The sequence below is a fragment of the Chiloscyllium plagiosum genome, chromosome 17, assembly GCF_004010195.1.
Source record: "Chiloscyllium plagiosum isolate BGI_BamShark_2017 chromosome 17, ASM401019v2, whole genome shotgun sequence".
In the NCBI taxonomy this organism is placed as follows: Eukaryota; Metazoa; Chordata; class Chondrichthyes; order Orectolobiformes; family Hemiscylliidae; genus Chiloscyllium; species Chiloscyllium plagiosum.
This window is the reverse complement of record NC_057726.1, coordinates 4,822,511-4,835,155: the sequence shown is the minus strand read 5'-3', so window position 1 is coordinate 4,835,155 and position 12,645 is coordinate 4,822,511. Positions and strand designations below refer to the sequence as shown.

General features: G+C 43.7%; 1 protein-coding gene across 1 annotated transcript in view; it reads left to right on the top strand.

Moving 5' to 3' along the window:
* Nucleotides 1-12,645, top strand: part of LOC122558217 (cadherin-5-like) — a 59,772-nt gene that overhangs the window by 29,086 nt on the left and 18,041 nt on the right. The window contains exons 3-5 of the mRNA XM_043706545.1: nucleotides 2,565-2,856; nucleotides 5,767-5,886; nucleotides 10,197-10,364. Coding sequence (XP_043562480.1) covers nucleotides 2,565-2,856; nucleotides 5,767-5,886; nucleotides 10,197-10,364 — 580 coding nt within the window. The remainder of the gene's footprint in view (nucleotides 1-2,564; nucleotides 2,857-5,766; nucleotides 5,887-10,196; nucleotides 10,365-12,645) is intronic.

Genomic DNA, 12,645 nt, shown 5'->3' with positions numbered 1-12,645 from the left:
AATCCAAAAGAGGCCGCACCAATGTCCTGTACATCAAAATCATGCCATAACTCCTATATTCAAAGGTCACATCTCAGGCAAGGGGAGAGGTGAGAAATAGTGATTGCACAGTAACGTCAGCTCAGTGTGGGAATTAAACCCATACCATTGGCATCACATTGCATCATAAAGTGGTTGTACAGCCAACCGAGCTAACAAATCTCCTTCAATGCCTTAACGGTGTAGTTACTTTACTCCCCATTAAGAGGGCTTTGATGTGACCTCTGGTGTGGAAGGCTTGAGATAAATGGTGATGCACTGGACATCGAAACTGGCAGTGTGATCATTCACAGAGACAGCCCTCAGTTACACTCCAGCTGGCAATTCTGCTTGATGTTGAGTCTTCTGTTTAGGATTACGTTTTCTATGAGCAAAGCTGAAGTTTCAAGGATTTTCGCTGGGGACAGTGATTCCTGAATCTTGGGAATGATCTTGGAACATGGAAACAGTGGGAGGGAATCTTAAGATCTGGTTTTATGGAGGTTTGTGGTCTCAGGATCCTACAGTTGGAATGAAGAGTCCCAGTTGCTGGGAGCACTGTGGGGGAGAAGCAGCATTCTGGGAGCATGAAACTTAGGATCTGGGAATAGGGATTGAGAATATGTGGGAAAGTGGGGTGAGCAGTTTGACGATTCAGGGGCATTCACAGATTTCTAGACAGAAGTGCTCTTGGAAAGCAATCAATTAGTACAGATTCTGCAGTGGAGATAGCTCACAAAACTCAAACCAGAGAGTTAACATGGCTTATGCATCACTTTCACTATGACCAGATGGCCTAAAGTGTTTTAAACCCAATGATGTACTTTCTGAACTGTGCTCGCTGCAGGAATGCAGGAACTGCAACACTCAATTTGCACTCAGTAAGCTCCCACAAGCTTCAAAGACCAGAAAATCTGTGATATCGTTTGAGAGAGAACTTCTGGCTGGGACACCAGAGAAGTCCTCTGCTCTTCTATGAAACAATTCCCTGAGATTTTTTACATACACCCAGCCAGGTCAACGGTGCCTCAGTTTAACATCTAATCCAACAGACAGCGCGTCCTAATGGTGCAGTGCTCCCTCAACACCGCTCTGAAGTGACAGCCTTGATCATTTTTCTCCTGGAGTGGAACCTAAAGCCAGAATCCAATGAACCAGATGCGAGTGAGCTAGCAACAAAGGCACAGCTGTCAAAGAAAATGGAAACTACACAATACTGAAATTGATTTCCATCGCAATAACAGAAGCAGCTTTTCAAAGAAAATGGAGTGGAGGCTGAAATCTGGGATTTTGACTAGTGGGGTGGGTGAAGAGACTGAATGTATGGTGGGTAAGTATATCGAGATCACCAAGATAGGTCAAAAAGTAAATTGTCAAGATGAGGTAGAGAGTCTGCAGAAGGATATTGCTGGGTCAATGCATGGACAAACATTTGGCAGATGGAGCATAATGTGGGAAAATGTGAACTTGTTCACTTTGACAAGAAGAATGGAACATCAGAATGCTGCTTTAATAGGGAGATGTTGTAGAAATCAGCAATGCAGAGGGATCTGGTTGTTGTGGTCTATGAATCACATTAGTATACAGATTCAGCAAATGATTAGGAAGAAAAATAGAATGTTAGTGTTTATTACAAGGGAATTGGAATATCGAAGTAAGGACATTTTACAACAGTTCTATTGGAATACTTCATACAATTTATCCCTCCTTATTTAAGAAAAAGATATAATTGTTTTAAAAACAGTTCCAAGATTGTTAACTTATTCATTCCTGGAATAAAGAAGTTGTCTTGTGTAGAAATGTTGAATAGGTTAGCCCTGTATCCATTGGAGTTTACAAAAGTAAGAGCTGATCTAGCTGCAGTATAAAAGGACCTAAAGGTGCGGGGTAGGATGGATGTTGAAAGGGTATATCTCCCCATGTGGGAAGGACTAAAACTAAGGGGTGGTGTTTAAGAATTAGGGGTCTTCCATTTAAGGCAGAGATGAGTAGTATTTTTTATCTCATAAGAATTCTCTTCCCACTGGGTGGTGGAGGCTAGACCTTTGAATCTAATCATGGCTGGGATAGATATTTGATAGGCAAGGACATTGAAGGCTATATAGAGGAAAATGGAGTTCTGACTGCTGATTGAATGATGCAGCATTGACCCACTCCTATGTCCCTGTATAGAAATATGCAGAATTTATCATCTTTTTATCAGTTAATGAATCTCTCATACAGATAGACCATTGTGCATATGATTCCTACATTACAGGAACAAAATATTAATTTCACTCCCTTCACATTGCCCTCTCTCTCTCTCTCTCTGTCTCTCCAAGGAGGAGTTTGCAAACAATGATGATGACTTTAACATAGCAACATGTCAAAATGAGAACCACCATTGTCAGTGAGTGCAGAGGAGTGGGTGATATGTGATTGGATGGGTGGACCATGCCATGTCAGTGGGATTTCTCATGAACTGAATGTTGACATCTCACGACTGGGGATTAGAGCCGTAAATATTTGCATGTTTGATGGTGAAATATGTCTATTTTACTTTCCAGATAGAATCAGGAAGACACGTTTTGGGAAAAACACAATACGTTCTACGTGGTGAGGGAGTAGGAACTATTTTTAAAGTGAATCCAGATACTGGAAACATTGGCGTGTTCAGAGAGTTGGACCGAGAGAAGAAGGGCCGTTATAAATTAGAAGGATTTGTGATTGACATAAAGTCTAAGAAACAAGTGGGTCCTTCAACCAACTTCACTATTAATGTTCTGGACCTGAATGACAATGCACCCATATTTACAAAAGACCCATTTAATGGAACTGTTCCTGAGATGTCTGGTACAGGTAAGAACAAGGCTATTTGAGTCAATACAGGGTATAGGGTTAAACAAGGGTCAGATATACTGTAAAACCCTGCTACACATCCCCACAAAACACTCCCCAGACAAGGAGTTAGATACAGAGTAAAACTCCCTCTATACTCTCCCCATCATACACTCCACAGGTAGGTACAGCATGGAGTTAAATACAGAGTAAACCTCCTTCCACACCATCCCCGGAACATAGAGGGTTAGGTACAGAGTAAAGCTTACTCTATGTTTTCTAACCTTCTGTTCAGAGATGGCATTTCACAATTCTGGGGCAGGTAAGATTGAGGTCGACTGGCTCAGAGGTAGGGACACTACCACTACACCACGAGAGCTACACACTGTCCCCATCAAATACTCCCAGGGCATGTGCAGCATGGGGTTAGATACAGAGTAAAGCTTCTTCTACACTGTCCCCATTAAACACTCCCATGTCAGTGACAGCATGGGATTTCACTTGAACACCTGTTCCTAACTCACGCACAGATGTCAGTGTCTCCACTGAGCATGTGAGTTTCCCTGTCCCTCTATTGTATGGGATGGCGGTTATTTCACAGTCTGACATTAATGTTAGCCAGGTCCTGGCTCCATCAATTGTCTCCTGTGCCACCCCCACAGAATTCCAACTCACTAGTGCTTGGCATTAATATGAGTAATTATTAATGTTCTCTGAGGTTTGCATTATAACTTCGGTCTTAACTGCAGAGTAACAGAAACATCAGGTCAGGGACAACAGGATTGACTTCAAGGAGCAGACTGGAGTTGTCTGGGATTCCAAGTGGCTAAACTTAGCCTTCCTGCGGCATTCCTTTTCCCTTGAAGAAGATACCAACCTCTTTCTTATAAATGGGCCAAAAATGGGGGAGAGAGGGATGTTACACAGAAATGTTGAAAGTTCTTTGTGAATGTAGATTTGTGAATGTAGATTTGGGATTGTTGTTTTGAATGATCAAAATGACTCTCACTCTGTGAGACACTTGAAAACAGGCTGTAATGAATAATGTTTCTCACAGCTATCACAGCCAAGACGTCATGCCTGAGCAACATGTTTACTCCATCCTCCCAGCCTGACATTTTCTCTAAGCCCCATGCTTATCTCACTATTTTCTTCACAGTTACATCTAACTTATTTCCCTGCATCTCCCTCCAAATGCAATCCCAAATGATCATCTAATGACTATTCAACCATTTACATTCCCACCATCTCTTGCCAAAGTTCTAACATGACAGCTTCCATTTGTCTGGTCTCTTTGCTACTCTTGCTGCTCTGGTTGGTAGTATTCCTGATCAAAGGCATTAGTCGATGTTTTTTTACACAGACTCTATTACCACTCTTTAAGGTGGTTGATGCAGAATCCGTCTCAGTTATACTGGAACGAATCATTCCTCATGACCTCAAGTAATATCAGAGCCTTTGTGTCTCTCCTGGACGTGTGATGTCTGAATGAGATGCAATGGTAGCTGTTGTGTTTGCTGAGTGATTGTAACTTCACTGTATAGTCCCTGTGCCACTCCTCCTATCCAGGTATTAATGTTGCTAGAGTCTGCTTAATGCCAGTGATGAGGCTATCTGCACAATTGGTATGTCTGTCTCTATGTGTTTGTGATCTGAGGTTATGCTGGATTTGGACAAGTGGCATAATGAGGGAAGTTGAGCCCGCCACCAATTAGAACTTTTCCTGGTGAAAGGCCAGTGATTATTGGGATCATTCCTCAAGGTTAACTCTACCTTATGATTTCTGCCTGCAAAAAAAAGGTCCCTGAGCTTCCAGTTGCCTGTTACTTTAACCCCCCACCCTGTACCTGACTAACATCTCTGTCTCAGGCTTGCTGCAGTGCTCCAGTGAAGCTCAGTGCAAGCTGGAAGAAAAATACCTCATTTTTCACTTGGTGCCACTCCTGCTGGACTCAACAGCTTTAGGGATTGAGCTCTCCCATGTCCTTACCCCAACACCAACACACCAGGCCCTGTTATCACACAGACTGCTATTCAACAAAATCCATTAGTAGCCACTAATAGTCCCCATTAATAGCTATTCACCGCCCTAGCTGGATTGTTATCCACTCCTTTGTCTGTTCAACTGCTCTTCTCTCTCCTTGGGCTCTATCCCACTTGTTGTTTCCTCTTACCCTCTCCCCACACCCTATCTTCTGCATATAAGTGGACATTCTCCTAGCTACCATCAGTTCTTAGGAAGGGTCACTGGACCCGAAATGTTAACTCTTGATTTCACTCTGTAGATGCTGCCAGACCTGCTGAGCTTTTCTAGCAATTTCTATTTTTTTTATTTCTAATTAACAGCACCTGCAATTCTTTTGGGTTTTTTCGACATTGTGATTCCTTGTCATCAGCTCCATGATAGTTCTAATGCATCTTTCTGCTTCTCTATAAGCTTCTGGACAAAATGATCTGGTCACATGGTGAAACCAGTATTTTTCAGTGAATTATCTAAAACATTAATTTAGGAACTGCCAATGGTTGTTTCATGCTAAGATGTAAGGTACACGATTTATTTGTACATTAATATCAATTATTTTAGAATTTGGAGTGTAAACTAGTGGCATGTGGTTTTTGGTGTATGATAGGTCTTAATGATTAACTTGTCAGTATTTCTGGAGCTGTGACTGTTTTTTAAACCCAGTGTGACAGAAAGCTAAAGTGATAATGGGAATTTGCTTGCATTGAGAGAGTTTTACAATCAGACAAACATTAAAAAGATTAATTTGGTTTTGGTCACATGTGACTCAAAGTGGGAGTAGAGTGACCATGCTCTCCTCCAAACTAAATAAATATTAGCCCATTCCCCTACAAATATTGCCAATAGAGTAGGGTTTGAATAAGTTACTTAATAATTTGTGATTTTGTGCTTTTGTGTCTCCACTGCAGGAACTTCCATTCTCACTGTGAGTGCTCATGACCCAGATGACCCAACTGTTGGCAAACATACAGAAGTGACCTACAAGCTTCTAAACAATGAGAACAATTTCTCCATTGATCAGATGACAGGTAAGCAATCAATTCCAATTTCACTCACTTGAACTGCTGGGGATGAAATAAGCCTTCCCGAGAAACACAAGACTGGCTCAGACTAAAACAGCCACTACTTGCACTGGATAGGGGAAAGGAGAGGGAACAATAGCAAAGGGTAATCAACACATTGAGCATTCTGCCAAATAGCAGGTTCACTCTCATTCATTTCAGGGGTTTCTGTTCTAATTTTTCCTTTTTAGCAGTTTTGGTCACTGTCTTTGGATTCAGCCTTCAGTTGGGCAGCACGGTGGTACAGTGGTTAGCACTGCAGCCTCAGCACCAGAGTCCCAGGTTCGATCCCAGCCTTGGGTGACTGTCTGTGTGGAGTTTGCACATTCTCCCAGCGCCTGCGTGGGTTTCCTCCAGGTGCTCCGGTTTCCTCCCACAATCCAAAGATGTGCAGGTCAGGTAAATTGGCCATGCTAAATTGCCCATAGTGTTAGGTGCATTAGTCAAGGGGAAATGGGTCTGGGTGAGTTACTCTTTGGAGGGTCAGTGTGGACTGGTTGGGCCGAAGGGTCTGTTTCCACACTGTAGGGAATCTAATCTAACCCATCCCCCTGTCAGGTTAATTTCACAGAACAGTAGGGGAGTAATCTTCAACTTTTCTAGGGCCAAATATTTTCATCCTCATACACCACCAAGAAAAAAAGTGCCATGAACATTTATGTCATTTTTGCAAGGTTTGTGAAGGTTTGTAGCTCAGGTTGAAGTTTAGGGTGTAGGTTTGCTCGCTGAGCTGTAGGTTTGATTACCTGGCTAGGTAACATCATCAGTGGCGACTTCCAAGTGAAGCGAAGCTGTTGTCTCCTGCTTTCTATTTATGTCATTGTTATCAGGCATTAATCTACCTGCATTAGTTACTGTGGAAACTAACAGCCCATGATGTAGGGGCAGCATATTAACTCCAACAGAGGGTTGGCTGGCTATAGGAAACAGGAAACCACTGAAACGTCGATTCCCCTGCTCCACAGATGCTGCCTGACCTGCTGTGCTTTTCCAGCACCACACTCTCGACTCTGATCTCCAGCATCTGCAGTCCTCACTTTCTCCTGGCTATAGGAAGCAGAGAGTAGAAATAAATGGGTCATCTTTTTGTTGGTAGAAGTGGTGTGTCATTAGATCAGCGCTGGCTCTCAAGTTTTTACAATTTATATAAATGAATCGGGTGAAAGGACTGAAGGTTTGGTAGCTAAATTTGCTGATGACACAAAGGTAAGATCAAAGAATGCCTACATTGTGGAAACAGCCCTTCGGCCTAACAAATTCAACACCGACCCTCCGATGAGTATCCCATCTAAGTCCATTCCCCTGCCATATCACTGCACATTTACCCCTGACTAATGCACCTAGCCTACACATCCCTGAACACTGTGGGCAATTTAGCATGGCCAATTCACCTAACCTTCACATCTTTGGACTGTGGGAGGAAATCGGAGCACCCAGAGGAAACCCACACAGACACGGGGAGAATGGGCAAACTCCACACAGACAGTTGCCTGAGGCTGGAACCAAGCCTGGGCCTGGCACTATGAGGCAGCAGTCCTAACCACTGCGCCACTGTGCTGTCACAGAAGCACAAGACTGGCTCAGCCAAAAACAGTAATCACCATAAGTAAGAAAGTAATTTGTGAAAAGGACATATGGAAGCTACAAAGAATATAGATAAGGTAACAGAGTGGACAAAGATCTGGCAAATGGAGTATCACATGGGGTGATGTAAAATTGTCCATTTTGGCAAGAAGAAAAGAAACATATTATCCAAATAGTGAGAGATTACTGAGTTGAAACAAGTAAATGGATCTGGGTGTCCTCATGTATGAATCATGAAAGGTCAGAATGCAGGTATGGCAAATAATCAGAATGTTATTATTTATTGTGAGGGGGATTTGAATACAAACTTAGGGAGATTATCCTTCAGTTGCACAGGGCACAGGGCATGGTGGATGGCTCATGCCCAAAACGTCGATTCTCCTGCTCCCCGGATGCTGCCTGACCTGCTGTGTTTTCCCAGCGCCACATCTCGACTCTGATCTCCAGCGTCTGCAGTCCTCACTTTCTCCTCCAAGACAACACCCACAGCACAGTGTACAATGTAGATCACCTTATTTAAGGATGGGTATAAGTGCATTAGACAGAAGTCAGAGAATATTTATGAGACCTATACCAAAGGCTTATGAGGAAAGACTGGACAGGTTAGGCTTGTATGCATTAAAATATTAAGTATTGGCTTGATTGAAACATAGAAGATCCTGAGGGCTCTTGATTGGGTGGATGTGGAGACAATGTTTCCTCTTGTGGAAGAATCTAGAACCAGAGATCACTGTCTAGAAACAATAGAATTCAAGCCCCACTATCACCAGACACATCACAACCCTCACCAACTTCTATACATGCACCTTAGGAAGCATCCTATCTTGGTGCATCACGGCTTGGTATGGCAAATGATCTGCCCAGGACTGTAAGAAACCACAGACAGTTGTGAACACAGCCCAGACCATCACCCAAGCCAACCTCCCATCCTTGGGTCAGCACGGTGGCTCAGTGGTTAGCACTGGTGCAACACCATGTCAGTGACCTGGGTTTGATTCCAGCCTCAGGCGACTGTCTGTGTGGAGTTTGCCCATTCTCCCCGTGTCTGCGTGGGTTTCCTCAGGGTGCTCCAGTTTTCTCCCACAGTCCAAAGGCATGCAGGTCAAGGGGGATTGGCCATGCTAAATTGTCCATAGTGTTCAGGGACGTGCAGGCTAGGTAGGTTAGCCATGGGAAATGCAGGGTTACAGGGATAGGGTAGCAGATAGGATGGACTTCAAAGGGTCAGTGTGGACCCGATGGGCCAAATGGTCCACTTCTACACGGTAGGGATTCTATGATTTAGACCTCTCTTTGCCACGGAAAGGCTGCCAATATCATCACCCCGGTAATGAACACTCTCTGCTCATTCCTGAAGAAGGGCATGTGCCCGAAACGTCGAATCTCCTGTTCCCTAGATGCTGCCTGACCTGCTGTGCTGTTCCAGCAATAAAGTTTCAGCTTTGATCTCCAGCGTCTGCAGACCTCACTTTCTCCTCTCCTACAACCTCCTCCATCAGACAGAAGATACAGAAGCTTGAACACATGCACCAACAGGTTCAGGAACAGTTTCTTCCCTGCTGTTATTAGAGCAATGTCAATTAATTGACATATTCTGCTGAAGGAAAGAAACTCTGGTGTACTTCAGGCTTAAAGTGGCTTCCTGAAGCAAACAGGGAAAGAGCCCCTTGGCTGGTGAAAACCTGAAGTCTTCTCTGTATCTGGCTCACAGTCCCAAGCTGTTTAGTTACCTGAGAACTAATCACATTGTTGTTGGCAGGCAGAAGGCATTTGACATCAACAATTGGTCACTGTTTACAGACTAATCAACCTCTTGTTGCCACACAGTCGCTTGGATCCAGTTCATCTGCAAACACTGTTGCAACCCACAGCAATGAATATCAATTTACTGGCCCTCAAAACGTAAAATCAATCCTTAGTTTTCAAACAACTCTTTTCTCATTTCAGTCCACAATTTAAACAACACAAAAATAAAGACAAGGTCTTTGTAATATTTAAAATGGAGATGTGGCTAATAAAAGTTCTCACAGAGGGTGGAGTCTTTGGAACTATTCCTTAAAAGATGATGGAAGCAAAGTCCTTGATATGTTTAAGGCAGAGGTGGTTTGATTCTTGAAGGGGTGGGGGGTAGTTTATCGAGGTCAGGTGGGAATGTGGAGTAATCAGTTCAGCTCTGATCTTATTGAACGACCGAGCAGACTCAAGGGCTGAATGGTCTATTGCTGTTCCTTATTCTCACGTCCACATGTTCTGTGATGCATCTGAATCCCACTCCAGGTACTTGAGCACATTATCCAGGCTCAGTCTCCTACAGTACAGCTGAGGGGGTGCTGCACTGCAAGGGGTACCTTCGATCATGTGCAACATTAAGATGATGCTCCATCCACTCTCTCAGGGCAGATTGTAAAATAGCCACCAGCCACTACTTTGAACAGAGAAGGTGAAATATCCCCAGTATCCTGGTCAATATTCATCTTGTGACCAACTTCACTGAAACTAACTGTATGTGGGACCTTGCTGTTCCTCCACTTTAACCTGACCTATTATAGGAGACAATCCCCGGCAATGTCGAAAGGCTGAGATATATCTATAAGTCTTGTTTCTTTTATAGAGTTTGCCTGTGATTAATCTCATTTACAATAGCATTAAAGAGCACCTCTAATGACAAATGTTATTCTTCTCTTTATTTGTAGGAATCATACGTGTTGTGAACCCAAACCTGGACAGGGAGAGGAAGAAAGACTATCGGGTCATTGTCCAAGCCAAGGACATGGGTCTTGAACAAGGAGGAATGAGCTCAACTGCTACTGTATATATCTCTCTGACTGACATCAATGACAACGCACCCTACTTCCCACACAGTAAGATCCCATCACACTCATTGAAGTGGAGCCTTATAAACAGCAGGAAATCATTCAATAACTCATGCCTGCTCTACCGTCTGAGTTGATTGGGGCTGATCTGGATCACAGATCTATTTACATACGTTGGTTACAAAGCCCTGACACCTTAACCCAACAAAACCCTTATCGCCCCCAGTCTTGAAATTGCTAATCCCTTCTAATGCACAGCCTTATACAGAGTAGAATTGTAAATTTCTGCCAACATTTGTGTGAAAAACTAGATTTCTTATTTCCAACTAAGTAGTCTTAATTCAATTTTCAAAAGACAGAGACACATTTAACAGGAAACTTTATTTAAGAGGGGAGAAAGGAGTATAACCATATGCTATGGCAACTCTTGACCAGAAGTAAGGAAAGAGTTTACAGGATTACTGAGTTTGAGAGAGACTTAGTCTAAGTTAAGAACGTGCTATAGATACAAGGGACTCAGAGTAATAGCAGTTTCACAAAACAAAGCAGCCTCTAAAACTGTAGGACAGACACTGAACATTGAGGAGAACCCAACAAGTATAGAATCCACAAAGGGACAGCTACACAGGATTGAGTCAATGGGTGAAGCACAATCCAGAGACATAGCTACAGCACTCCATAGCATGATTAATGCAGAGCTTTCTCAAAGCCATATCAATCACTGATTTGAAGAATGTTTGAAAATAATTTGTAAGAGTTTGCATCAATCATGAAGGGATTAATTGATTCTTTACTTCAATAACAATTCCATATGACTAAGCGAACCTTAATGTGGAGGTGGTACCAACAGGAGAGGACTTCAGGCTAGGGACCATATGGTTTGCAGGCTCAAAGGGGAGGTAGAGGCAGAAGAGAATTGGTGAAAACATAGAGGCAACAAAGATCAAATATCTATTATTTTCAGGCTAGGGGAGGCAATGGTCTAGTGGTATTAGCACTAGCTTATTAATTCATAGAATCCCTACAGTGTGGAAACTGGCCCTTTGGCCAATCAAGTCCACGCCAACCCTCTGAAGAGTATCCCACCAAAACCCATTCTCTTATTACTCTACATTTGCCCCTCACTAACACATCCCTGAACACTGTGGGCAATTTAGCATGGCCAATTCATCTAATCTGCAAATCTTTGGATTGTGGGAGGAAACCAGAGCACCCAGAGGAAACCCATTCTGACGCAGGGAGCATGTGTAAACCCCACAAAGACCATCACCCGAGGCTGGAATTGCACTTGGGTCCTTGGCGCTGTGAGGCAGCAGTGTTGACCACTGGCCCACCGTGCCCCAGTAGACACAGGTAATGTTCTGGGGATCCAGGTTTGAATCCTGCCTTGGCATATTTTGCAATTTGAATTCAATTTAAAAAAAACTGGAGTCTAATGATGTCGGATAAATTTCCTATTTCCAATAAACCTCGTACGCAAACCTTGTGAAATTGGCATGTTGGTTTATTTCACAATATCGTGGGAGAGGTAAATGACTACTCAGCTCGGAATGACAGCTTAACTCGGAATGATCCCTCAGCTCGGAATGACCGCTCAGCTCGGAATGACCTCTCAGTTCGGAATGACCTCTCAGCTCGGAATGATCGATCTGCACTGAATGACCGCTCAACTCAGAATGACCGCTCAGCTTGGAATGAAAGCTCAGCTCGGAATGACAGCTCAGCTCAGAATAATCAATCTGCACTGAATGACCGCTCAGCTCAGAATGACCACTCAGCTCGGAATGACCGGTCAGCATTGAATGACCGCTCAGCTCAGAATGACAGCTCAGCTCAGAATGACCGTCAGCTCGGAATGACCGGTCAGCACTGAATGACCGCTCAGCTCGATATGACAGTTCAGCTTGGAATGACCGCTCAGCACGGAATGATCGCTCAGCACGGAATGACCGTTCAGACCTGAATGAACGCTCAGCACTGAATGATCGCTCAACACTGAATGACCACTCAGCACGGAACGATCTCTCAGCTCGGAATGACCACTCAGCTCGGAATGACCACTCAGCGTGGAATGATCGCTCAGCTTGGAATGACTGTTCAGCACTGAATGATCGCTCAGCACTGAATTACCTCTCAGCTCGGAATGACCGCTCAGCTCGGAATGACCACTCAGCATGGAATGACCACTCAGCTCGGAATGACCACTCAGCATGGAATGATCGCTCAGCTTGGAATGACCGTTCAGCACTGAATGATCGCTCAGCACTGAATTACCTCTCAGCTCGGAATGACAGCTCAGCTCGGAATGACAGCTCAGCTCGGAATGATC